Source organism: Salmo trutta, chromosome 31 (assembly GCF_901001165.1).
Source record: "Salmo trutta chromosome 31, fSalTru1.1, whole genome shotgun sequence".
Taxonomy (NCBI): Eukaryota; Metazoa; Chordata; class Actinopteri; order Salmoniformes; family Salmonidae; genus Salmo; species Salmo trutta.
This window is the reverse complement of record NC_042987.1, coordinates 4,130,221-4,156,702: the sequence shown is the minus strand read 5'-3', so window position 1 is coordinate 4,156,702 and position 26,482 is coordinate 4,130,221. Positions and strand designations below refer to the sequence as shown.

The 26,482-nt window shown below is 44.5% G+C and overlaps 1 protein-coding gene across 8 annotated transcripts in view; it reads right to left on the bottom strand.

Moving 5' to 3' along the window:
- LOC115169368 (transcriptional repressor p66-alpha) overlaps positions 1-26,482 on the bottom strand; it is a 74,388-nt gene that overhangs the window by 20,904 nt on the left and 27,002 nt on the right. For 2 of the 8 annotated variants that reach the window (XM_029724926.1, XM_029724928.1), the window contains exons 2-7: positions 14,311-14,829; positions 8,188-8,317; positions 4,509-4,658; positions 4,120-4,197; positions 3,874-4,002; positions 3,320-3,532 (exon numbers count right to left, since the gene is read on the bottom strand). In XM_029724926.1, coding sequence (XP_029580786.1) covers positions 3,320-3,532; positions 3,874-4,002; positions 4,120-4,197; positions 4,509-4,658; positions 8,188-8,317; positions 14,311-14,825 — 1,215 coding nt within the window. In that variant the 5' untranslated portion in view covers positions 14,826-14,829. Of the gene's footprint in view, positions 1-3,319; positions 3,533-3,873; positions 4,003-4,119; positions 4,198-4,508; positions 4,659-8,187; positions 8,318-14,310; positions 14,830-15,622; positions 15,942-26,482 lie in introns of those variants that run through there. The other 6 variants (XM_029724924.1, XM_029724921.1, XM_029724923.1 and 3 more) reach the window with 6 other exon arrangements.

The window sequence follows — 26,482 nt, the reverse complement described above, 5'->3', positions numbered from 1 at the left end:
TATAGCTGTTTTACTAACCAGGTCAATTACATTTCCTTTAACTTTTTATATAAAAAAAAATGAAATTTGACCACTTTCCAAACAAATTAGCCAAAAATGTATGCATCTTGTTCTACTTCACTGCTATTCAAATCTGGAATCAGAACATAATTATCTTCTACCAATCAAAAGTTACAGCTGTTTGTCACTGTTTAGAGTGATGAAAACTTGCTAACTAACGCCAGCTAACAGCACTCTCATGTCTCGTCATTGAGCAGCACAAACGGAGCCATTGTTATGGATACCAATGCATTTCAATGGCAAAAAAGGGCCATAGACTAGAATGTAAAAAACAAAAATCTAATTCTAGATCTCTCCTCTTTCACCATCTAAGCTATCAACTCCAAACCAACATTGAGATGTTCATACAGATGCTACTTAGATTGCTTGTCAAAAGATTTTTGATACTAAACTCAGCAAAAAAAGAAACATCCCTGTCTTTCAAAGATAATTCATAAAATTCATAAAAATCCAAAGAACTTCACAGATCTTCATTGTGAAGGGTTTAAACACTGTTTCCCATGCTTGTTCAATGAACCATAAACAATTAAATGAACATGCACCTGTGGAACGGTCGTTAAGACACTAACAGCTTACAGACGGTAGGCAATGAAAACGTAGAACACTAAAGAGGCCTTTCTACTGACTCTGAAAAACACCAACAGAAAGATGCCCAGGGTCCCTGCTCATCTGCGTGAACGTGCCTTACATGGAACCCAAACCGGCTGCGCGCGTGCGCCATCGGGCAATACATTTATTTTGTCCCCCCACACCAAACGCGATCACGACACGCAGGTTAAAAAATCAAAACAAACTCTGAACCAATTATATTAATTTGGGGACAGGTCGAAAAGCATTAAACATTTATGGCAATTTAGCTAGTTAGCTTGCACTTGCTAGCTAATTTGTCCTATTTAGCTAGCTTGCTGTTGCTAGCTAATTTGTCCTGGGATATAAACATTGAGTTGTTATTTTACCTGAAATACACAAGGTCCTCTCCTCCGCCAATTAATCAACACATAAAACGGTCAACCAAATCGTTTCTAGTCATCTCTCTTCCTTCCAGGCCTTTTCTTCTCTTGACTTTATATTGCGATTGGCAACTTTCATAAATTAGGTGAATTACCGCCACTGACCTCGTTCGTCTTTCAGTCACCCACATGGGTATAACCAATGAGGAGATGGCACGTGAGTACCTGCTTCTATAAACCAATGAGGAGATGGGAGAGGCAGGACTTGCAGCGCGATCTGCGTCAGAAAAATAACTGAATTCTATTTTAGCCCTTAGCAACGCAGACGCTCATTGGCGCGCACAATATTTGAATAACATAGATTTCAAAATGTATTTTGCAACGCGAGCGGTGTGGTCAGCCTGTTGGGTATGCTGCAAGGAGGCATGAGTACTGCAGATGTGGCCAGGGCAATAAATTGCAATGTCCGTACTGTAAGATGCCTAAGACAACGCTACAGGGAGACAGGACGGACAGCTGATGGTCCTCGCAGTGGCAGACCACGTGTAACAACACCTGCACAGGATTGGTACATCCGAACATCACACCTGAGGGACAGGTACAAGATGGCAACTACAATTGCCCGAGTTACACCAGGAACGCACAATCCCTCCATCAGTGCTCAGACTGTCCTCAATAGGCTGAGAGAGGCCTGTTGTAGGCCTGTTGTAAAGCAGGTCCTCACCAGACATCACTGGCAACAATGTCGCCTATGGGCACAAACCCACCGTCAATGGACCAGACAGGACTGGCAAAAAGTGCTCTTCACTGACAAGTCACGGTTTTTGTCTCACCAGGGGTGATGGTCGGATTTGCGTTTATCGTCAAAGGAATGAGTGTTACATCAACTTGGAGGTGGAGGGTCCGTCATGGTCTGGGGCGGTGTGTCACAGCATCATCAGACTGAGCTTGTTGTCATTGCAGGCAATCTCAACGCTGTGCGTTACATGGAAGACATCCTCCTCCCTCATGTGGTACCCTTCCTGCAGGCTCATCCTGACATGACCCTCCAGCATGACAATGCCACCAGCCATACTGCTCGTTCTGTGCGTGATTTCCTGCAAGACAGGAATGTCAGTGTTCTGCCATGGCCAGCGAAGAGCCCGGATCTCAATCCCATTGAGCACGTCTGGTGCAGTCCATGAGATGCACTGCAGTACTTAATGCAGCTGGTGGCCACACCAGATACTGACTGTTACTTTTGACCCCCCCTTTGTTCAGGGACACATTATTCCATTTCTGTTAGTCACATGTCTGTGGAACTTGTTCAGTTTATGTCTCAGTTGTTGAATCTTGTTATGTTCATACAAATATTTACACATGTTAAGTTTGCTGAAAATAAACGCAGTTGACAGTGAGAGGACGTTTCTTTTTTTGCCGAGTTTATATATACTTTTGGAACTATAACCATTTAAAATGTGCATAAACACAGCAGACATTGTGGGATTGAATGAGAACCATAGGAATACAAATGGTTCTGCTCCTTGGCCAATTCAGCTACAAAGACCATCTTCAAAACATTCAGGCTATGCTAACTTCAAGGTCTTTCGAATCTTTATCAACTACATACACATACATTTGCATAAATTAGCATAAAGCAACGTACCAACAGTAGCTCCTGAACCGTTCAAGCTAGATACACCAAACCAACTTGCACATGTTCAGGCTATTCTAACTTCAAATTCTTTAAGACATTAATCAACTATAACTATATAAATTAGCATAAAAATGTCCCACCAACAGTAGATTAAGGCAGCCCCCCGCACCTCTCTGATTCAGAGGGGTTGGGTTAAATGTGGAAGACACATTTCAGTTGAATGAATGCATTCAGTTGGTCAACGGACTAGGTATCTCCCTTTCCCTTCCCTAACTCTTGAACTGTTCAAGCTGGAGACACCAAAGCAAATTTTCACATGTTCAGGCTATTATATCCACTGCCACAAAAATACTGAAGGAAGTCACAATTTTTATTAATGGAAAAAAACATCTAGTTGCTATTATTATCATCATCACAAACTTGATGCTCTTAAAAGAGGCAGTGTACAATTTACAATGCAATGCATCTCAATAGGAAAATAGTGCTTTTAAATAATGTAGAAACCTAATATTCCACAAATTACTTTTTAATTTCAATGACAGATAAACAAATCTATTTACAGGGTTACATATTAGGTGAGAGCACAACATGTGCTTCAGAAGTAGCTAGAATTCATAGGCTGTATTTGATTCGATAAAAAAAATAAAAAATTGGAGCCCTGCCTCTGACCCACCTGTGAGATGTTGACCAGCAGGCTGGTATTGTTGACGTTTCCCACCCTGATGAGGCCAGACTGCATGAGGCCTCTCTGGGCCTGGGTGCCGGATACGTTGGCCCTGGAGGCCAGCAGCAGGGGAGGGGGGCCAGAGCCAGACCCTGACCCTGACAGTTGCTGCTGTTGCTGCTGCCGGAGAGACTGGATCTGCTGAGGAGACACAGCAATTGGCTACAAAGGGGGTCAGGGGAGAGAATTGGGAAAGATTGGACCGAGGAGGAGAAGAGGGACAGGGAAGGGATAAAGAGGGCCAACATTGGACAGAGAGAGAGGGCATATAGAAGAGAGCATCGGACAGTCATGCTCATGGGACAGAAGAGGATGAGGGACACAGCAGCAATATGTGAGGGAGGGTGGAGAGATAAGGGGGGAATGAGAGAGACCGAGACAAAAAGAGAGAGAGAAAAGAAAAAACAGGTGAGTGTAGTCAAAAACACAAAAGTCAGTCATTAGTAGTGAGTATTGATATCATCTGATGACCAGTTTGGCAGGTAGATTGTGGTCTCTCTTACCTGTGCCCCTCTAACTAGGGGTGGCATGATGATCTGGGAGTTGTGGGAGCCATGTTTGGAGGAGATCTGCTGCCCGCCCCTCACCAGAGGAGGAGGAATGACTGTGCCTGAACTCCTACTTGACCCCACCTGGGGATGAAATAAAGTCTTCGGACTTAAAGTAAATTATGAAATGAACAGAAACGTGGTAAACATAAAAAACCTGTGTGTGCATACAAGCTTGTTTGTGTGAGAGAGATGTCTGACCTGCTGGGAGCCTTTGCTGGCTGTAATGGATCCCCGGATCAGAGATGGAGGAGCTGCAGAACCTAACAACACTGAGGGCTGTGGAACAAGACAGAGATGGATAGAATGAGCTGGGTATGTGTGTGTCTATTTGTACGTTTGAGGAAGTATGCATCTGGGTGAATGTATTTGTGTTTACCTGTGTGGCTTTTTCTGTATTGTGTGTGTGTGTGTGTGTGTGTGTGTGTGTGTGTGTGTGTGTGTGTGTGTGTGAGAGAGAGAGAGAGAGAGCGCAAGAGAAGTGGGATCTGAACTCCAGTTTTCTGCTTTGGGAAACCAAATTCCTTCTTGGGCAGAGGGTGACACTGATTTTGTGTCACAGGCAGGGATACCCCATCACGACAACTCACCTTGGCTATATGCGTCCATACCTTCTGCAGTGTGTCCTTCTGTATCTGGCTCTGTCGTAGTTTCTTCAGCAGCACCAGCTTGGCCTCCTCCTGCCTCAGCTCCTCTTTCAACTGCTTTATGATGCGATCCCTGTCCTCTGGACTGGTCTTCTACACACAGAGACCAGATAAAGACCAATTAGACCAGAGCGAGCGAGAGCGAGAGAGAGCGAGAGCGAGAGCGAGAGAGAGAGAGCACGAGACCAGCATGAGAAAGGCCAGTACAGCAGACAGAGAGAAGTAGCTAAAAAGTATTAAATAGTTGCAAAGTTGTTAATTATCTAAAATGCAAAAGTTGTCTGTGACGAGATTCGAACACACAGCCTTTGGGTGGCAAGACCTTCGCGTTATACCTTGCCTTAAGTAGCATTCTATCTTATGTAACCATACCGTAAAGTAACATATCATACTAATATGAGTGTCCCGGATTTACATTTACTACGCTACGTTTAGCCTCAGTGTATGAATAGAAAAGGTGTATACAGCAGTAGTTACATAGCATGAGCCTTATCTAGAATACAGTGCATTCGGAAAGTTCAGACCTCTTGACTTTTCCCATTACAACCTTATTCTAAAATGGATTAAATGTTTTCCTCATCAATCTACACACAATACCCCATAAAGACAAAGTGAAAACAGGTTTCTAGAAAGTTTTGCCAATTTATTAAAAATAAAAATAGAAATACCTTATTTCTATAAGTATTCAGACCCTTTGCTATGAGACTTGAAATTGAGCTCAGGTGCATCCTGTTTCCATTAACCATCCTTGAGATTTTTCTACAAGTTGATCGGAGTCCACCTGTGGTAAATTCAATTGATTGGACATGATTTGGAAAGGCACACACACCTGTCAAAATAAGGTCCCACAGTCTATATAAGGTCCCACAGTTGACAGTGCATGTCAGAGCAAAAATCAAGCCATGAGGTCGACGAAAGGGTACCATTTATGCAGCATTGAAGGTCCATAAGAACACAGTGGCCTCCATCATTCTTAAATGGAAGAAGTTTGTAACCACCAAGATTCTTCCTAGAGCTGGCAGCCCTGCCAAATTGAGCAATCGGGGGTTGAAGGGCCTTGGTCAGCGAGGTGACCAAGAACCCGATGGTCACTCTGACAGAGCTCCAGAGTTCCTATGAGGAGATGGGAGAACCTTCCAGAAGGACAACCGTCTCTGCAGCACTCCACCAATCAGGCCTTTATGGTAGAGTGGCCAGACAGAAGCCACTCCTCAGTAAAATGCATATGACAGCCCGCTTGGAGTTTGTCAAAAAGCTCCTAAAAGGACTCTGACCATGAGTAACAAGATTCTCTGGTCTGATGAAACCAAGATTGAACTCTATGGCCTGAATGCCAAGCATCACTTCAGGAGGAAACCTGGCACCATCCCTATGGTGAAGCACATCATGCTGTAGGGATGTTTTTCAGCAGCGACTGGGAGACTAGAAAGATGAACGGAGCAAAGTACAGAGAGATCCTTGATGAAAACCTACACCAGAGCGCTCAGGACCTCAGACTGGACGAAGGTTCATCTTCCAACAGAACAACAACCCTAAGCACACAGCCAAGACAACGCAGGAGTGGCTTCGGGACAAGTCTCTAAATGTCCTTGAGTGGCCCAGCCAGATCCTGGACTTGAACCTGATCGAACATCTCTGGAGACCTGAAAATAGCTGTGCTGCGACGCTCCCCAACCAACCTAACAGAGCTTGAGAATATCTGCAGAGAAGAATGGGAGAAACTCCCCAAATACAGGTGTGCCAAGTAGGGATGCACGATATATCGGTGAACATATCGGAATCGGACAATATTAGCTAACAATGCCAACATTGGTATCGGCCCGATGTCTAGTTGACGGCGATGTGCAAAACCAATGTCAAAGCTGACGTGCAGACCTATATAACATAGGTACATGACGTAATGATGCCACATAACATTTTGCGCTACACATGCAACACAGCATTCCTAACCTAGCCCACAATGTCTGCTGTGTGGATCGAGCAGTCAACAAGTCCAGCAGTCATTTGAAAGAGTAACAACATTTCAGCGAGACAACTCAATGGCGAAATCCATTAACTTCAAGATAATGGAATTCATTGCCCTTGACAATCAACCATTCTCTGTCGTGGGTGACCAAGTGCGCTATTTTTCAGATGTTGCCCTACCGGAGTTACACAGTAACAGCGTCACTGCTATTAGCATCACGACTGACACTTGGACCAGTGATATCAGCCCCATGAGCATGCGGAGTCTGACAGCACAGTGGGTCGTAGAGGATTTCGTACTGAGGAAAGTCATATTGCATGCTCATGAATGTGCTGGTTGTCATACCGCTGCTGCCATTTAAATGGCATTTGAGAACATGTTTGAAACTTGGAAACATGAACACACTAGTTAGCTCCATTCGAACAACTGACTGGAGAAATAAGCTCATCAACTGTGCCTGCCGCAGACGTGATACCCTCTGTCATGGCATTGAAACGCCTGCTCAACAAAACTGCCGACACAGGCAGTGAACCATGCTCGATGTTATGTACAAGGACCGCTATTCTGATGCAGACAAGAAACAGGGTTTACGTGAAATGTTACATACACAGCTGGACAAGATGGAAACGGACACAGTGACAGTGTGCACCGAGGAAGAGAGGCCATGGACAGACAGAGCTGAAACTTCACTGCTTGACATGTTTGATGAAAACCTGGTTGTGAATGAAACGACTGAACAAATGAACAACGAAACAGCACAGCAAGTAAGTGAAAGAAATAGGTTTTGATGATGTTTTACTGGTAATTGGGACATACGTAAATCCTAACAAAATAACTTTTGGTCAGTGTGGTGTGTGTGTGTAACCTTTATTTAACTAGGCAAGTCAGTTAAGAACAAATTCTTATTTACAATGACGGTCTACCCCGGCCAAACCCGGACGATGCTGGACCAATTGTGCGTCGCGCTACGGGACTCCCAATAACGGCCGGATGTGATACAACCTGGATTCGAACCAGGGACTGTAGTGACGCCTCTTGCACTGAAATGCAGTGCCTTAGACCGCTGTGTCCATGTGTGTACGTTAACTATTTAAACTATACTAGAATGCTTAAAAGGCCGCTAAAAGTTTAAATATCGGTATCATTTTTTTTTGGGCAAGGAAAATATTGGATATCGGTATCGGCCAAAAATGTCATATTGGTGCATCACTAGTGCCAAGCTTGTAGCGTCATACCCAAGACGACTCAAAGCCATAATCACTGCCAAAGGTGCTTCAACAAAGTACTTAGTAAAGGGTCTGAATACTTAAGTAAATGGTATATTTCAGTTTGTTATTTGTAATATATTTGCAAGAATTGTCATTATGAGGTATTGTGTGTAGATTGATGAGGGGAAAAAAACGATTTAATAAATTTTAGAATAAGGTTGGAACGTAACAAAATGTGGAAAAAGGGAAGGGGTCTGAATACTTTCCGAATGCACTGTACATATGAAGTGGGTAAAAAACGATGTAACATTATTAAAGGGACCAGTGTTCAATGACTATGTACATGGGGCATCAGTCTCTAAGGTGCAGGATTAAGTACCGGGTGGTAACCGGCTAGAAACAGTGACTAAAGTTCAGGGCAGGGTACTGGAATAATTCTTTCACTAACCATAAGTAGGTCTGTGTCCAGCTCCTTGAGGTGGTTCAAGCCATTCATCGGCGGACTGCAGGAGTCATTATCCGACAGGACAATGACATCATCGTCTGGGGACAGGGGACATTTCTCCCTCTTTAAAGTGCTAATCGAAGAAGAAAAGAGTGATTAATTCTACACACAATACACTATAATGACAAAGCAAAAACAGGTTTTTAGAAATGTTTGCTAATTAATAAAAATAAATAAACTGAAATATTACATAAGTATTCAGACCCTTTACTCAGTACTTTGTTGGTGCACCTTTGGCAGCAATTACAGCCTTGAGTCTTCTTGGATATGACGCTACATACTTGGCACTGGTCCTGAGCGCTCTGGAACAGGTTTTCATCAAGGATCTCTCTGTACTTTGCTCCATTCATCTTTTTCTCTATCATAACTAGTCTCCCAGTCCTTGCCACTGATAAACATCCCCACAGCATGATGCTGCCACCACCATGCTTCACCGTAGGGATAGTGCCAGGTTTCCTCCAGACGAGATGTTTGGTATTCAGGCCAAAGAGTTCAATCTTGTTTTCATAAAACCAGAGAATCTTGTTTCTCGTGGTCTAAGAGTCCTTTAGGTGCCTTTTGGCAAACTCCAAGCGGGCTGTCATATGCATTTTACTGAGGAGTGGCTTCCATCTGGCCACTCTACCATAAAGGCCTGGTTGGTGGAGTGCTGCAGAGATGGGAGAACTTTTCAGAAGGACAACCATCTCCACAGAGGAACTCTGGAGCTCTGTCAGAGTGACCATCGGGTTCTTGGTCACCTCCCTGACCAAGGCCCATCTCCTCTGATTGCTCAGTTTGGCGGGGCGGCCAGCTCTAGGAAGAGTCTTGGGGGTTCCAAACTTCTTCCATTTTTTAGAATGATGGAGGCCAATGTGTTCTTGGGGACCTTCAATGCTGCAGGAATGTTTTGTTACCCTTCCCCAGATCTGTGCCTCGACACAATCCTGTCTCTGAGCTCTACAGACAATTCCTTCGACTTCATGGCTTGTTTTTTGCTCTGACATGCACTGTCAACTGTGGGACCTTATAAAGAGAGGTGTGTGCCTTTCCAAATCAGGTCCAATCAATAGAATTTACCACAGGTGGACTCCAATCAAGTTGTAGATACATCAAGGATGATCAATGGAAACAAGATGCATCCGAGTTCAATTTCGAGTCTCATAGAAAACGGTGTGAATACTTATGCAAATAAGATATGTTTTTTATTTTTAATAAATGTGCAAAAATGACTAACGATCTGTTTTCACTTTCTCTTTATGGGATTTTGTGTGTAGTTAATGAAGGAAAAAGTAAATTCATCCATTTTAGAATAAGGCTGTAACGTAACAAAATATGGAAAAAGGGAAGGGGTCTGAATACTTTCTGAATGCACTGTATGTATAGCACATTATCAAGTCATTGAGTGTTAATGAAAAAAAGGTTTTTACGACGGGGGAATAGGTGAGGATATTAAGAAAGGAGGATCAATTATCCAGTTTTAGACCATACCGTGAAATGCTACCTTACAAGCCGATTTCTCTACTTCCTGAACTGCATTGTTGGTTAAGAAAATATTTACTAAATAAACTAAAGTAAAATATTCAATAAAAAGTAACAAAACAACAAGGATATATACAGGGTGTTACGGTACAGAGTTAATGTAGAGACTATATACAGAGGGTACCGGTACAGAGGCAATGTGGAGGCTATATACAGGGGGTACCGGTACAGAGGCAATGTGGAGGCTATATACAGGGGGTACCGGTACAGAGGCAATGTGGAGGCTATACACAGGAGGTACCGGTACAGAGTCAATGTGGAGGCTATATACAGGGGGTACCGGTACAGAGGCAATGTGGAGGCTATATACAGGGGGTACCGGTACAGAGTCAATGTGGAGACTATATACAGGGGGTACCGGTACAGAGTCATTGTGGAGACTATATACAGGGGGTACCGGTACAGAGTCATTGTGCGGGGGTACAGGTTAGTCAAGGTCATTTGTACATGTAGGTAGGGGTAAAGCAACTATGCATAGATAATAAAACAGGGGGGGGGTCAATGAAAATCATGCAGGTGGCCATCTGATTAAATGTTCAGCAGTCTTATGGGGCTTGGGGGTAGAAGCTATTATAAGGAGCCTTTTGGACCAAGACTTGGTGCTCTGGTACTGCTTGCTGTGAGAAAGCAGAGAGAACAGTCCTTGACTTGGCTGACAGGAGTCTTTGAAAATATTTTGGGCCTTCCTCTGACACCGCCTAGTATATAGGTCTTGGATGTCAGGAAGCTGGGGCCAAGTGATGTACTGGGCCGTACGCACTAGCCTCTGTAGCGCCTTACGGTCAGATGCCGAGCAGTTGCCATACCAGGCGGTGATGCAACCGGTCTGGATGCTCTCGGTGGTGCAGCTGTAGAACTTTGAGGATCTGGGGACCCGTGCCAAATCTTTTCAGTCTCCTGAAGGCGAAAATATGTGCCATCTTCATGACTGTCTTGGTGTGTTTGGACCATGATAGTTTGTTGGTGATGTGGACACCAAGGAACTTCAAATTCTTGACCCGCTCCACTGCAGCCCCGTCGATGTTAATGGGGGCCTGTTCAGCCCTCCTTTTCCTGTAGTCCACGATCACCTCCTTTGTCTTGCTCATATTAGGGAGCGGTTGTTATCCTGGCACCACACTGCCAGGTCTCTGACCTACTCCCTATATGCTGTCTCATCATTGTCGGTGATCAGGCCTACCACTGTTGTGTCATTGGCAAACTTAATGATGGTGTTGGAGTCGTGAAAAGGGAGTGCAGGAGGGGACTGAGCACGCAACCCTGAAGGGCACCAGTGTTGAGGATCAGCATGGCAGATGTGTTGTTACCTACCCTTACCACCTGGGGGTGGCCCGTCAGGAAGTCCAGGATCCAGGTGCAGAGGGAGGTGGGCACTATGGTGTTGAAGCTGAGCTGTGGTCAATGAATAGCATTCTCACATAGGTGTTCCTTTTGTCCAGGTGGGAAAGGGCAGTGTGGATGGAGTGCGATAGAGATTGCGTCATCTGTGGATCTGTTGGGGCAGTATGTGAATTGGAGTGGGTCTAGGGTTTCCGGGATGATGTTGATATGAGCCATGACCAGCCTTTCAAAGCACTTCATGGCTACCGACGTGAGTGCTACGGGGTAGTAGTCATTTAGGCAGGTTACCTTCGCTTTCTTGAGCACAGGGACTATGGTGGTCTGCTTGAAACCGGTATTACAGACTCGGTCAGGGAAAGGTTGAAAATGTCAGTGAAGACACTTGCCAGTTGGTCTGCGTATGCTCTGAGTACACGTCCTGGTAATCCGTCTGGCCCTGCGGTCTTGTGAATGTTAACCTGTTTAAAGGTCTTGCTCACATCGGCTACGGAGAGCGTGATCACACAGTTATCTAGAACAGCTGGTGTTCTCATGCATGCTTCAGTGTTGCTTGCCTAGAAGCGAGCATAAAAAAGGTATTTAGCTGGTCTGGTAGGCTTGCATCACTGGGCAGCTCGCAGCTGGGTTTCCCTTTGTAGTCCGTAATAGTTTGCAAGCCCTGCCACAGATGCCGAGTGTCAGAGCCGGTGTAGTAGGATCCAATCTTATTCCTGTATTGACGCTTTGCCCGTTTGATGGTTCGTCTGAGGGCATAGCGGGATTTCTTATAAGCGGCAGCTCTAGCCTTTAGCTCGGTGCAGATGTTGCATGTAATCCATGGCTTCTGGTTGGGATATGTACGTACGGTCACTGTGGGGACGACGTTGTCAATGCACTTATTGATGAAGCCGGTGACTGAGGTAGTATACTCCTCAATGCCATTGGATAAATCCCGGAACATATTCCAGTATGTGCTAGTAAAAGAGTCCTGTAGCGTAGCATCCGCGCCATCTGACCACTTCCATATTGAGCGAGTCACTGGTACTTCCTGCTTTAGTTTTTGCTTGTAAGCAGGAATCAGCAGGATATAATCATGGTCAGATTTGCCAAATGGAGGGCGAGGGAGAGCTTTGTATGCGTCTCTGTTTTTTCCTCTGGTTGCTCATGTGACATGCTGGTAGAAATTAGGTTAAACGGATTTAAGTTTGCCTGCATTAAAGTCCCCGGCCACTAGGAGCGCCGCTTCTGGATGAGCATTTTCTTATGGCCTTATACAGCTCGCTGAGTGCTGTCTTAGTGCCAGTATCGGTTTGTGGTGGTAGATCGATGGCTACGAATAATATTGATGAAAACTCTCTTGGTAGATTGTGTAGACTACAGCTTATTATGAGGTACTCTACCTCAGGCGAGCAATACCTCAAGACTTATTCCATAATAGACATCGCGCACCAGCTGTTATTGACAAATAGATACACTCCTGCCCCTCGTCTTTCCAGACGAAGCTGCTCTGTCCTGCCGATGTACGGAAAACCTAGCCAGCTCTATATTCTCTGTGTAGTCGTTCAGCCACGACTCGGAGAAACATAAGATATTACAGTTTTTAATGTCCCGTTGGTAGTATAGTCCCGATCGAAGATCATCCACTTTTATTTTCCAGTGATTGCACATTGGCCAATAGAACGGATGGTAAAGGCGGTTTATCCACTCGCCAATTAATTCTCACAAGGCACCCCGCCCCCTGTATTCCCGTCATTTCTTCAAGCTAATGACGGGGATTTGGGCCTGGTCTCGGGAAGCAGTAGATCCTTCGCGTCGGACTCATTAAAGAAAGAATCTTCGTCCAGTTCGAGATGAGTAATCACTGTTCTGATGTCCAGAAGCTCTTTTCAGTCATAAGAGCCGGTAGAAGCAACATTATGTACAAAATGAGTTACAAACAATGCGAAAAAACAAACAAAATAGCACAGTTGGTTAGGAGCCCGTAACGGCAGCCATCCCCTCCGGCGCCATTATTCATTACGCTGCTGCTACTGTTTATTATCTATCCTGACTGCCTAGTCACTTTTACCCCTACCTACATGTACACACAGTATTACCTCAATTACCTCATAACCCCAGCACATTGACTCGGTACCAGTACTCCTTGTATATAGTCTCGTTATTGTTATTTTTTTGTGTTACTAATCTTTTTTGTTGTTGTTGCAAATTGTCATACATCTTAACTCTGCATTGTTGGGAAAGGGCTCATAAGTAAGCATTTCATGGTCAATTCTACACCCATTGTATTCGGCACGTGACAAAGAAATTTGATTTGATTTGTTAAGGAGCAGCAGTGTTTGCATTGGAAGGCTACCAGTTTATATCTGTTGTATGTTCGTGGGTCCAAAATCTTCTGTGGGCTTGCCAGTTGCCGCTAGTCTAATGACATTCTGTTTGAGTTTGATCAGCATCAATGAAATGTGGATTGCTGTAAACCTTTATGGATATGAATAACCCAGTTCAGATTGGAAAATGAAAGTTAAATGTAGAGTAAATGATGAACTCTGATGAGACAGATTGTCAATCCTCAGAAGTGGGCATTACAATACGCAGCCTTCTCCTCCTCAGGGCTTAGCACCTTGAGAGTGTGTGTGTCGCCCCATTACCACTTCCTGTGGGTTAATCACTCATCCAAAGCAGGTCACATGACCCTCCACTCAGGCATCATCACGTGACCCTGCCTCTCACGCCCCCCCCTTCCTTCCACAGTGGAAACCATGGCAACGGCTGGTTGGAACCGGTTTGTGACACACAGGCTTCATTTTGTGGAGGGGAGTTTTAGGGTTCAGGTGGTGACAGGGGAAATGGAGGGAGGGCCAGACACTGGAAGTTTTGAAGGACAGTTTTCTTTCGAAAAAAAAAATAATCAAAAAACTGCACCCCCCCAATAGTAGGTACTCTGTTCAATAAATCTATTTAGACTATAATTACAAAATCTTCTTAAAAACGTACTCTCATTGATCTCACACTATGCCCCCCCCCACACACCAAACAGGTTTTAAAGACTTGACTTCCGTCAGAACCGAATTCTAAAACTAACTAAGTGCCATCTTGAAACTACTTGAGTAGTCAGGGAAACTGACCTCAAGCCAGTTTTGAATGGCATAGAGTAAATGGTACTAGAAATACAGTAAAAGGAGCTGATCTCACATCAGTTTTCAGGATAATAAATAGAGTGCGGCTCACCCTCTAGAGGTGCTCATGTCCAGCACCTGCTCTCCTGTCTGGACCTCCACTTTAATGGTAGCCTTCACCTCTGTTGCCGCCATCATACCACTAGCCACCATCGGTTCCGACTTCACGGTCCTGTTCCGCCCATCTAGAGGCACCTCACTCTTCACCCTGACCTGGTCGCTGTGGTCATTCCTCTCAGTCCGGTTGTCTAAACTCGGATCTGACCATTTCGGGGCCCGGTCCCGCTCTGGCTCCTTTGCTGGTTGGGATGGTAACACTAGCGATAATTTTAACTTCGGTAGTTCTGGTGCCTTCTCAGGCTTGACCACATGTTTAAACTGGTCTAGATCATCTTTTGTGGTTTCGGGTTGTGGTTCCGGTTTAGTTGAGCTCTCATCATCCTGGTCTGGAGCTCCAGTCTCTGCCCGGTCTTGTTTGGGCTTCTTGCGGTCAGACTCAGTGGGAGGGACTTCTCTCCCTAGTGCCCTCTTCTGACTGCGCGTCTGGCGAACAGCCTCCTCAGACATCCCCCTACAAAGAGACAGAAGAAGAAGACTTGGTCAGACATTCACTTGAATAGACAAAGCTGACGTCAATAGACAGTAAAGCATATAGCCTTGGACCAGGATGGGTATAGCTGACCTCAAATCAGTTGTAAAACATAAAGTCTATAGAACTTGGTCAGGCATAGCTGACCTTGAATCCATTTTTAGAGATAAAGCGCAGTTGACCTTGAAGCATTTACTAAGGACAGAGGCAAAAAACAACGCCAGATTCAGTCCCTCTCTATTAAGCTAGCTAAGTGGGCACCAGATTCAGTCCCTCTCTGTTAAGCTAGCTAAGTGGGCACCAGATTCAGTCCCTCTCTATTAAGCTAGCTAAGTGGGCACCAGATGTTGTCCTGTGGGACAGAATGGAGACAGACTTACAGTAGCTAGTTCTCTCTCTCTCTCCTCTCCCTTGTCTGTCAATGGGACCGATGGCTATGTGATTGGAACACACATGACCACCTTGGTGCCCACTACCCAGATGCTAGCGGGTCTTAATCCCTACCTCCTGTTTACACACACACACACACACACACACACACACCCCCCCCCCCCCCCCAATAGGGAAACCGACAGACAGAGGAGGTGCCAGGAAACAAGATGTTGAGAGACTTGACAAGACTGAGACAAGACTAGACTGGCTGTAGGAGGTACTCCAAGACTAATCACAGTCATACTAAGAAACAGACAGACAGTACAGTAAGGAGTAGTGTCCTGCGTCACACATGTGGACTGGGGTCCCACTGCTGTCCTCCATAAATAAACAGAACACTCACTTACTCAGGCCCCTTGTCTGCCCAGTGACGCACGGCAGGAAGCTACGGCTTCGGGAAAGAAACGCCACATTAACCCTTTCACCACCCTCCTTTTTCCTTTTCTCAGAATAGGGTAGTAATGGCGGCAAATATGCAGCACACACTGCCACACTCATTACTGTACCTGGGCCACACACACATGCTCACACATCTCATCTGATAAAAGAAAGCTGACTCAAGTTTATTTTTTTTTTCAACCTCTGACATCACTGAGGCACACATGACCCTTCCCAGGATTCATAGGGAGACACAAAGCACTTTTTCTAAGAACCAGTCTAAACCGGTTGGCGAGTGATTGTGTGTGTGTGTGTGTGTGTGTGTGTGCGAGAGGCTGAAGCAGTTTTTAACCCTTTGAGGGCTGGAACGGAAACTCAGTTTCTACACTAACAGACGCTTGTATAAGGAATATGGAGTGAGGGAGAGACGAGAGGAAGGGGGAAGGGGGGGGGGGGTTGAGGGAGGTAGCATTCCAAAACACACGTCTGCCGGGAAGATGAGGGAAGAAGAAAAAGAGAGAGGGAGGGAGGAATAAAACGCCCGAAATACTGAAGCACACTCATGTCTGCTGCGGTCAAGACTACAACTCTGGGTAGAACTTTTCTGAAGGCACTAGGCAGTAGGGCCTACAAGGCACAGGTCTAGGATCAGCTCACCCTCCTCAAATCCTAAGCTCATCTATTCGGGCAAAAAACGCAAAACTTACTTTCAATTAGATTAGTGTCTTAAACTCATTTTCGATGCTCCCTGACTGTCTATGAACGTGGGTCCATTATCATTCCTACACAGTTTGGTTTCAGTCATTTTAAAGTATATTTAGTTCCTTTCCCACCCCTGGTTTAAAGGCTACTTGATCCTATTGTTACAGTGAAAAGTGCAGTGTCACTGTCTATAGAGTGTAGTGGAAGTTGACCCGATCAGCAGCCGGTCCAAGGGCAGTTCAGCTTTTTAACAGGGAAGGTCAGGATCTGAACGACTTAATGGCAGACAGGTATCAGGTTACATCTCTATGGCAGCTCACACACATCCACCAAGATGATCGATCCATCAGAAAGCTCTCCCCCTTCGCTACACACAGGAAAGGGAAAGGGGGATACCTGGTCAGTTGCACAACTGAATGCATTCAACTGAAATGTGTCTTCCGCATTTAGCCCAACCCCGGGGGGCTGCGGGGGGCTGCCATAATCGACATCCATGTCTTCGGCGCCCGGGGAACAGTGGGTTAACTGCTTTGCTCCGGGGAACAGTCTCTATTGCACTCCACACTGCTCTTTCCCACCTGGACAAAAGGAGCACCTATGTGAGAATGCTATTCATTGACTACAGCTCAGCGTTCAACACCATAGTGCCCTCAAAGCTCATCTGTAAGCCAAGGACCCTGGGACTAAACACCTCCCTCTGCAACTGGATCCTGGATGTCCTGACGGGCCGCCCCCAGGTGGTAAGGGTAGGTAACAACACATCCACCACGTTGATCTCAACATGAGGTCCCCTCGGGGGTGCGTGCTCAGACCTCCTGTACTCCCTGTTCACCCATGGCTGCATGGCCAGACACGACTCCAACACCATCATTAATTTTGCCGATGACACAACAGTGGTAGGCCTGATCACCGACAATGATGAGACAGCCTATAGGCTGAGAGGTCAGAGACCTGGCAGTGTGGTGCCAGGATAGCAACCTCTCCCTCAATGTGATCAAGACAAAGGAGATGATCGTGGACTACAGGAAAAGGAGGGCCGAGCATGCCCCCATTCTCATCAACGGGGCTGTAGTGGAGACCTTCCAAGATACTTGGTGTCAACATCACCAACGAACTAACATGGTCCAAACACACCAAGACAGTCGTGAAGAGGGCACAACAAAGCCTATTCCCCCTCAGGAGACTGAAAAGATTTGGCATGGGTCCCCACATCAGATGACTGGTTGCATCACTGCCTGGTATGGCAACTGCTCGGCCTCCGACCGCAAGGCACTACAGAGGGTAGTGTGTACAGACCAGTACATCACTGGGGCCAAATGTTCTGCCATCCAGGACCTCTATACCAGGCAGGGTCAGAGGAAGACTCCAAAAATTGCCAAATTCTCCAGCCACCCTAGTCATAGACTGTTCTCTCTGCTACCAAGTCTAGGTCCAAAAGGCTTCTTAACAGCTTCTACCCAAAAGTTATTTTTCTATTTCCTTCAAAAAAAATATATATTATTATTCTATATATATATATATATATATATATATATATATATATATATATATATATATATATATATTTTTTTTTTTTTTTACTTCAGTTTATATTTTAGTAAATACTTCAACACTTATTTTTCTTAAAACTGCATTGTTGGATAAGGGCTTGTAAGTAAGCATTTCACTGTAATGTCACTGTTGTATTCAGCACGTGACAAATACAATTTGATTGATATGAAACGCCTGAAACTACACGCCCCACATTCTGGTCATGACGAGGGGGAAAAAAACTGGTCGGGGGAGGTAACCTTCTGCATTGTTCAAACAATCCAGTAAATGTGGAGGAGGAGTTAAGATGGAGTGTCACAATTCAGGATGGAAACAACTTTAGGGAGCCAGCTAGCAAATGTGCCGTCGCTAGCTGCAATATGTTTCACCGGGGACTGTAAACAGCGAGGCACGTCCAAAAGCAGAAGTTGCGTTACAGGGTCTCTTCCTTTTTCCCTGAAAACCATACTTTTGCAGATTCCGCTGAGGGTGTCTGCACAAGCACCACCGACCAATAGGAGTTAACACAGTGACTCCGTCTGCATCACTGCATCTGTTTGTTTTGTGGCATTTCAGTCCTTTGTCTCCGTGACATCTTGTCCTTCCTGACCAAATTATACTATTTTTGTTTACTCTGCTATTCACCCAATCTCTGTACGTCCCTGTCCAACTAGGCCTAATTGTATACAAGATGTTGAAGATAAATAAAGCAAGTTTTGTTTTATTGAGTATCATATCTATATAATTTTTTCATGATATCCAAGTATCAACTTTAGGATATCATCAACAAACAACATGGAGAAAACAGGAAAAAGGCTACTTGACAGGTTGATTCCAACAATTGGAAACAGATATACAGTTAGGGAAAAAAGTATTTGATCCCCTACTGATTTTGTACGTTTGCCCACTGACAAAGAAATGATCAGTCTATAATTTTAATGGTAGGTTTATTTGAACAGTGAGAGACAAAATAACAAAAAAATCCAGAAAAACACATAAAAAAAAGTTAGACATTTATTTGCATTTTAATGAGGGAAATAAGTATTTGACCCCCTCTCAATCAGAAAGATTTCTGGCTCCCAGGTGTCTTTTATACAGGTAACGAGCTGAGATTAGGAGCACACTCTTAAAGGGAGTGCTCCTAATCTCAGCTTGTTACCTGTATAAAAGACACCTGTCCACAGAAGCAATCAATCAGATTCCAAACTCTCCACCATGGCCTAGACCAAAGAGCTCTACCAGGATGTCAGGGACAAGATTGTAGACCTACACAAGGCTGGAATGGGCTACAAGACCATCACCAAGCAGCTTGATGAGGTGACAACAGTTGGTGCGATTATTCGCAAATAGAAGAAACACAAAAGAACTGTCAATCTCCCTCGGCCTGGGGCTCCATGCAAGATCTCACCTCGTGGAGTTGCAATGATCATGAGAACGGTGAGGAATCAGCCCAAAACTACATGGGAGGATCTTGTCAATGATCTCAAGGCAGCTGGGACCATAGTCACCAAGAAAACAATTGGTAACACAATACGCCGTGAAGGACTGAAATCTTGCAGCGCTCGCAAGGGCCCCCTGCTCAAGAAAGCACATATACATGCCCGTCTGAAGGTTGCCAATGAACATCTGAATGATTCAGAGGACAACTGTGTGAAAGTGTTGTGGTCAGATGAGACCAAAATGGAGCTCTTTGGCATCAACTCAACTCGCCGTGTTTGGAGGAGGAGGAATGCTGCCTACGACCCCAAGAATACCATCCCCACCGTCAAACATGGAGGTGGAAACATTATGCTTTGGGGGTGTTTTTCTGCTAAGGGGACAGGACAACTTCACCGCATCAAAGGGACGATGGACGGGGCCATGCACCGTCAAATCTTGGGTGAGAACCTCCTTCCCTCAGCCAGGGCATTGAAAATGGGTCGTGGATGGGTATTCCAGCATGACAATGACCCAAAACACACGGCCAAGGCAACAAATAGTGGCTCAAGAAGAAGCACATTAAGGTCCTGGAGTGGCCTAGCTGAAAAAACCCTTACCAAAGTCCAAAACAAACAAAAACGTCACAAAATGTCATAACACAGTGGCTATAAAAAGTCTACACACCCCTGTTAAAATGCCAGGTTTTTGTGATGTAAAATAATGAGACAAAGATAAATCATGTCAGAACTTTTTCCACCTTTAATGTGACCTATAACGTGAACAATTCAATTGAAAAACAAACTGAAATCTTTGAGGGGGAAAAATAAAAAACTCACAATAACCTGGTTGCATAAGTGTGCACACCCTTAAACTAACAACTAACAAACCTGTTTGGCCATAATGACCATTATGTTTGCAGGAAAAAGGGGGAGGCTTGCAAGCCAAAGAACACCATCCCAACCGTGAAGCACGGGGGTGGCAGCATCATGTTGTGGGGGTGCTTTACTGCAGGAGGGACTGGTGCACCTCACAAAATAGATGGCATCATGAGGATGGAAAATGATGTGGATATATTGAAGCAATATCTCAAGACATCAGTCAGGAAGTTAAAGCTTGGCTGCAAATGGGTCTTCCAAATGGACAATGACCCCAAGCATACTTCCAAAGTTGTGGCAAAATGGCTTAAGGACAACAAAGTCAAGGTATTGGAGTGACCATCACAAAGCCCTGACCTCAATCCTATAGAAATTTTGTGGGCAGAACTGAAAAAGCGTGTGCGAGCAAGGAGGCCTACAAACCTGACTTGGCTACACCAGCTCTCTCAGGAGGAATGGGCCAAATTCACCCAACTTATTGTGGGAAGCTTGTGGAAGGCTACCCGAAACAATTGCCGCACGTTAAACAATTTAAAGGCAATGCTACCAAATACTAATTGAGTGTATGTAAACTTCTGATCCACTGGGAATGTGATGAAAGAAAAAAGCTGAAATAAATCATTCTCTCTACTATTATTCTGACATTTCACATTATTTTTATTAATCAGTATATTTGAGTTTAACCATAACATTTGTTGTAATATTTGTTCTCTATTCTGGGGATAAAACTGAAATTGTAACCAGCTTTGAATGGCTTGTTTAAGAAAGGGTGATACTTTAAACAAAATTTCATTTTCAATTAGTTGGAAATGAGAAGTTGTAATCTGTATAAAGGCAAAAAGGCCATTTTTGAACAAAGGATGAGCCGTTCTTAATAATCTACTGGAGAACCATTTTGGGTTTAAGTATAACTTATGTATGAGTGAAGCTTTGTGTGAGGTTTAAAGCTTTAATATTTAATCATTTTAGCCCCCTCAAACTCTTATTCATTATATAAATAGGCACGTAAAATTTTGTCTGGCTCAGCATTCCAAATAAAATGAAATATTTTTTGCTCATATGATTTAAAAAACGCCTGTTCTGGAGTAGGCAGTGCCATTAGTAAGTAAATTAACTGTGATAGGACCAAAGAGTTAATCATGTGATTTTCCATAAATAAACAAGTAAACTCAGCAAAAAAAGAAATGCCCTCTCACTGACAACTGTGTAAATTTTCAGCAAACTTAACATGTGTAAATATTTGTATGAACATAACAGATTCAACAACTGAGACAAACTGAACAAGTTCCACAGACATGTGACTAACAGAAATGGAATAATGTGTCCCTGAACAAAGGGGGGAGTCAAAATCAAAAGTAACAGTCAGTATCTGGTGTGGCCACCACCTGCATTAAGTACAGCAGTGCATGTCCTCCTCAGGGATTGCACCAGATTTGCCAGTTCTTGCTGTGAGATGTTACCACACTCTTCCACCAAGGCACCTGCAAGTTCCAGGACATTTCTGGGGGGAAGGCCCTAGCCCTCACCCTCCAATCCAACAGGTCCCAGACGTGCTCAATGGGATTGAGATCCGGGCTCTTCGCTGGCCATGGCAGAACACTGGCATCCCTGTCTTGCAGAAAATCACGCACAGAACGAGCAGTATGGCTGGTGGCATTGTCATGCTGGAGGGTCATGTCAGGATGAGTCTGCAGGAAGGGTACCACATGAGGGAGAAGAATGTCTTTCCTGTAACGCACAGCGTTGAGATTGCCTGCAATGACAACTAGCTCAGTCCAATGATGCTGTGACACACCACCCCAGACCATGACGGACCCTCCACCTCCAAATCGATCCCGCTCCAGAGTACAGGCCTCGTAACACTCAGTCCTTCGACACTAAAAGCGAATCCGACCATCACCCCTGGTGAGACAAAACCGCGACTCGTCAGTGAAGAGCACTTTTGCCAGTCCTGTCTGGTCCGGCGACAGTGGGTTTGTGCCCATAGGCGAAGTTGTTGCCGGTGATGTCTGTGAGGACCTGCCTTGCAACAGGTCTACAAGCCCTCAGTCCAGCCTATCTCAGCCTATTGCGTACAGTCTGAGCACTGATGGAAGGATTGTGCATTCCTGGTGTAACTCGGGCAGTTGTTGTTGCCATCCTGTACCTGTCCCGCAGGTGTGATGTTCGGCTGTACCAATCCGGTGCAGGTGTTGTTACACGTGGCTTGCCACTGCGAGGACGATCAGCTGTCCGCCCTGTCTCCCTGTACCACTGTCTTAGGCGTCTCACAGTACGGACATTGCAATTTATTGCCCTGGCCACATCTGCAGTCCTCATGCCTCGTTGCAGCATGCCTAAGGCACGTTCACGCAGATGAGCAGGGACCCTGGACATCTTTCTTTTGGTGTTTTTCAGAGTCAGTAGAAAGGCCTCGAGTGTCCTCAGTTTTCATAACTGTGACCTTAATTGCCTACCGTCTGTAATAGAAGTCGACCGATTAATTAGGGCCGATTTCAAGTTTTCATAACAATAGGTCATCTGCATTTTTGGATGCCGATTATGGCCGATTACATTGCACTCCACGAGGAGACTGTGTGGCAGGCTGACTACCTGTTACACGAGGGCAGCAAGGAGCCAAGGTAAGTTGCTAGCTAGCATTAAAAACTTACCTTATAAAACAACAACCAATTTTAACATAATCACTAGTTAACTACACATGGTTGATGATATTACTAGTTTAACTAGCTTGTCCTGAGTTGCAAATAATCAATGCGGTGCCTGTTAATCGAATCACAGACTACTTCACAAAACGGGTGATGATTTAACAAGCGTATTCACGAAAAAAAGCACTGGCGTTGCACCAATGTACCTAACCATCAACGCCTTTCTTAAAATCAATACACAAGTATATATTTTTTAACCTGTATATTTAGTTAAAAGAAATTCATGTTAGCAGGCAATATTAACTAGGGAAATTGTGTCACTTTTCTTGCGTTCTGTGCAAGCAGAGTCAGGGTATTTGCAGCAGTTTGGGCCGCCTGGCTCGTTGCGAACTGTGAGTAGACCATTTCTTCCTAACAAAGACCGTAATAAATTTGCCAGAATGTTACATAATTATGACATAACATTGAAGGTTGTGCAATGTAACAGCAATATTTAGATTTATGGATGCCACCCGTTCGATAAAATACGGAACGACTCCGTATTTCACAGAAAGAATAAACGTTTTGTTTTCGAAATGATAGTTTCCGGATTTGACCATATTAAAGACCAAAGGCTCGTATTTCTATGTTTATTATATTATAATTAAGTCTATGATTTGATAGAGCAGTCTGACTGAGCGGTGGTAGGCAGCAGCAGGCTCGTAAGCATTCATTCAAACAGCACTTTCCTGCGTTTGCCAGCAGCTCTTCGCAATGCTTGCTTCACAGCGCTGTTTATGACTTCAAGCCTATCAACTCCCGAGATTAGGCTGGCAATACTATAGTGCCTATAAGAACATCCAATAGTCAAAGGTATATGAAATACAAATGTATAGAGAGGTATAATCCTATAACTACAACCTAAAACTTTATTCACTGGGAATATTGAAGACACATTTTAAAAGGAACCACCAGCTTTCATATGTTCTCATGTTCTGAGCAAGGAACTTAAATGTTAGCTTTTTTACATGGCACATATTGAACTTTTATTTTATTCTCCAACACTTGGTTTTTGCATTATTTAAACCAAATTGAACATGTCTCATTGTTTATTTGAGATTAAATGGATTTTTATTTATGTATTATATTAAGTTAAAATAAAAATGTTCATTCAGTATTGTTGTAATTGTCATTATTACAAATACAAAAATATACTGCAAAAAAAAATTAAGGGAACACTTAAACAACACATCCTAGATCTGAATGAAAGAAATAATCTTATTAAATACTTTTTTCTTTACATAGTTGAATGTGCTGACAACAAAATCACACAAAAATAATCAATGGAAATCCAATTTATCAACCCATGGAGGTCTGGATTTGGAGTCACACTCAAAATTAAAGTGGAAAACCACACTACAGGCTGATCCAACTTTGATGTAATGTCCTTAAAACAAGTCAAAATGAGGCTCAGTAGTGTGTATGACCACCCTACAACGCCTGGGCATACTCCTGATGAGGTGGCGGATGGTCTCCTGAGGGATCTCCTCCCAGACCTGGACTAAAGCATCCGCCAACTCCTGGACAGTCTGTGGTGCAACGTGGCGTTGGTGGATGGAGCGAGACATGATGTCCCAGATGTGCTCAATTGGATTCAGGTCTGGGGAACGGGCGGGCCAGTCCATAGCATCAATGCCTTCCTCATGCAGGAACTGCTGACACACTCCAGCCACATGAGGTCGAGCATTGTCTTGCATTAGGAGGAACCCAGGGCCAACCGCACCAGCATATGGTCTCACAAGGGGTCTGAGGATCTCATCTCGGTACCTAATGGCAGTCAGGCTACCTCTGGCGAGCACATGGAGGGCTGTGCGGCCCCCCAAAGAAATGCCACCCCACACCATGACTGACCCACCGCCAAACCGGTCATGCTGGAGGATGTTGCAGGCAGCAGAACGTTCTCCACGGCGTCTCCAGACTCTGTCACGTCTGTCAACATGTGCTCAGTGTGAACCTGCTTTCATCTGTGAAGAGCACAGGGCGCCAGTGGCGAATTTGCCAATCTTGGTGTTCTCTGGCAAATGCCAAACGTCCTGCACGGTGTTGGGCTGTAAGCACAAGCCCCACCTGTGGACGTCGGGCCCTCATACCACCCTCAGAGTCTGTTTCTGACCGTTTGAGCAGACACATGCACATTTGTAGCCTGCTGGAGGTCATTTTGCAGGGCTCTGGCAGTGCTCCTCCTGCTCCTCCTTGCACAAAGGCGGAGGTAGCGGTCCTGCTGCTGGGTTGTTGGCCTCCTACGGCCTCCTCCACGTCTCCTGATGTACTGGCCTGTCTCCTGGTAGCGCCTCCATGCTCTGGACACTACGCTGACAGACACAGCAAACCTTCTTGTCACAGCTCGCATTGATGTGCCATCCTGGATGAGCTGCACTTCCTGAGCCACTTGTGTGGGTTGTAGACTCCGTCTCATGATACCACTAGAGTGAAAGCACCGCCAGCATTCAAAAGTGACCAAAACATCAGCCAGGAAGCATAGGAACTGAGAAGTGGTCTGTGGTCCCCACCTGCAGAACCACTCCTTTATTGGGGGTGTCTTGCTAATTGCCTATAATTGCCACCTGTTGTCTATTCCATTTGCACAACAGCATGGCTCGTTGCGAACTGTGAAGACTATTTCTTCCTAACAAAGACAGCCGACTTCGCCAAACGGGGGATGATTTAACAAAAGCGCATTTGCAAAAAAAGCACAATCATTGCACGACTGTACCCAACCATAAACATCAATGCCCTTCTTAAAATCAATACAAAGAAGTATATATTTTTAAACCTGCATATTTAGCTAAAATAAATCCAGGTTAGCAGGCAATATTAACCAGGTGAAATTGTGTCATTTTACATTAATATGGTCGAATCCGGGAACTATCATCTCGAAAACAAAACGTTTTTCCTGTCAGTGCAATACGGAACCATTCCATATTTTATCTAACTGGTGGCATCCCTAAGTCTAAATATTCCTGTTACATTGAACAACCTTCAATGTTATGTCATAATTACGTAAAATTCTGGCAAATTAGTTCGCAACGAGCCAGGCGGCCCAAACTGCTGCATATACCCTGACTCTGTTTGCAAGAGAAGTGACACATTTTCCCTAGTTAAAAGAAATTCATGTTAGCAGGCAATATTAACTAAATATGCAGGTTTAAAAATACATACTTGTGTATTGATTTTAAGAAAGGCATTGATGTTTATGGTTGGAGCAACGTGTACCTAAGCGATTATATGCAACGCAGGACAGGCTAGATAAACTAGTAATATCATCAATCATGTGTAGTTAACTAGTGACTATGATTGATTGATTGTTTTTTATAAGATAAGTTTAATGCTAGCTAGCAACTTACCTTAGCTTCTTACTGCATTCGCGTAACAGGCAGGCTCCTCGTGGAGTGCAATGTAAAGCAGGTGGTTAGAGCGTTGGACTAGTTAACCGTAAGGTCGAAAGATTGAATCCCTGAGCTGACAAGGTAAAAATCTGTCGGTCTGCCCCTGAACAAGGCAGTTAACCCACCGTTCCTAGGCCGTCATTGAAAGTAAGAATGTGTTCTTAACTAACTTGCCTAGTTAAATAAAGGTAATATATATATATATAAAAATATAAATAAAAAAATAGGC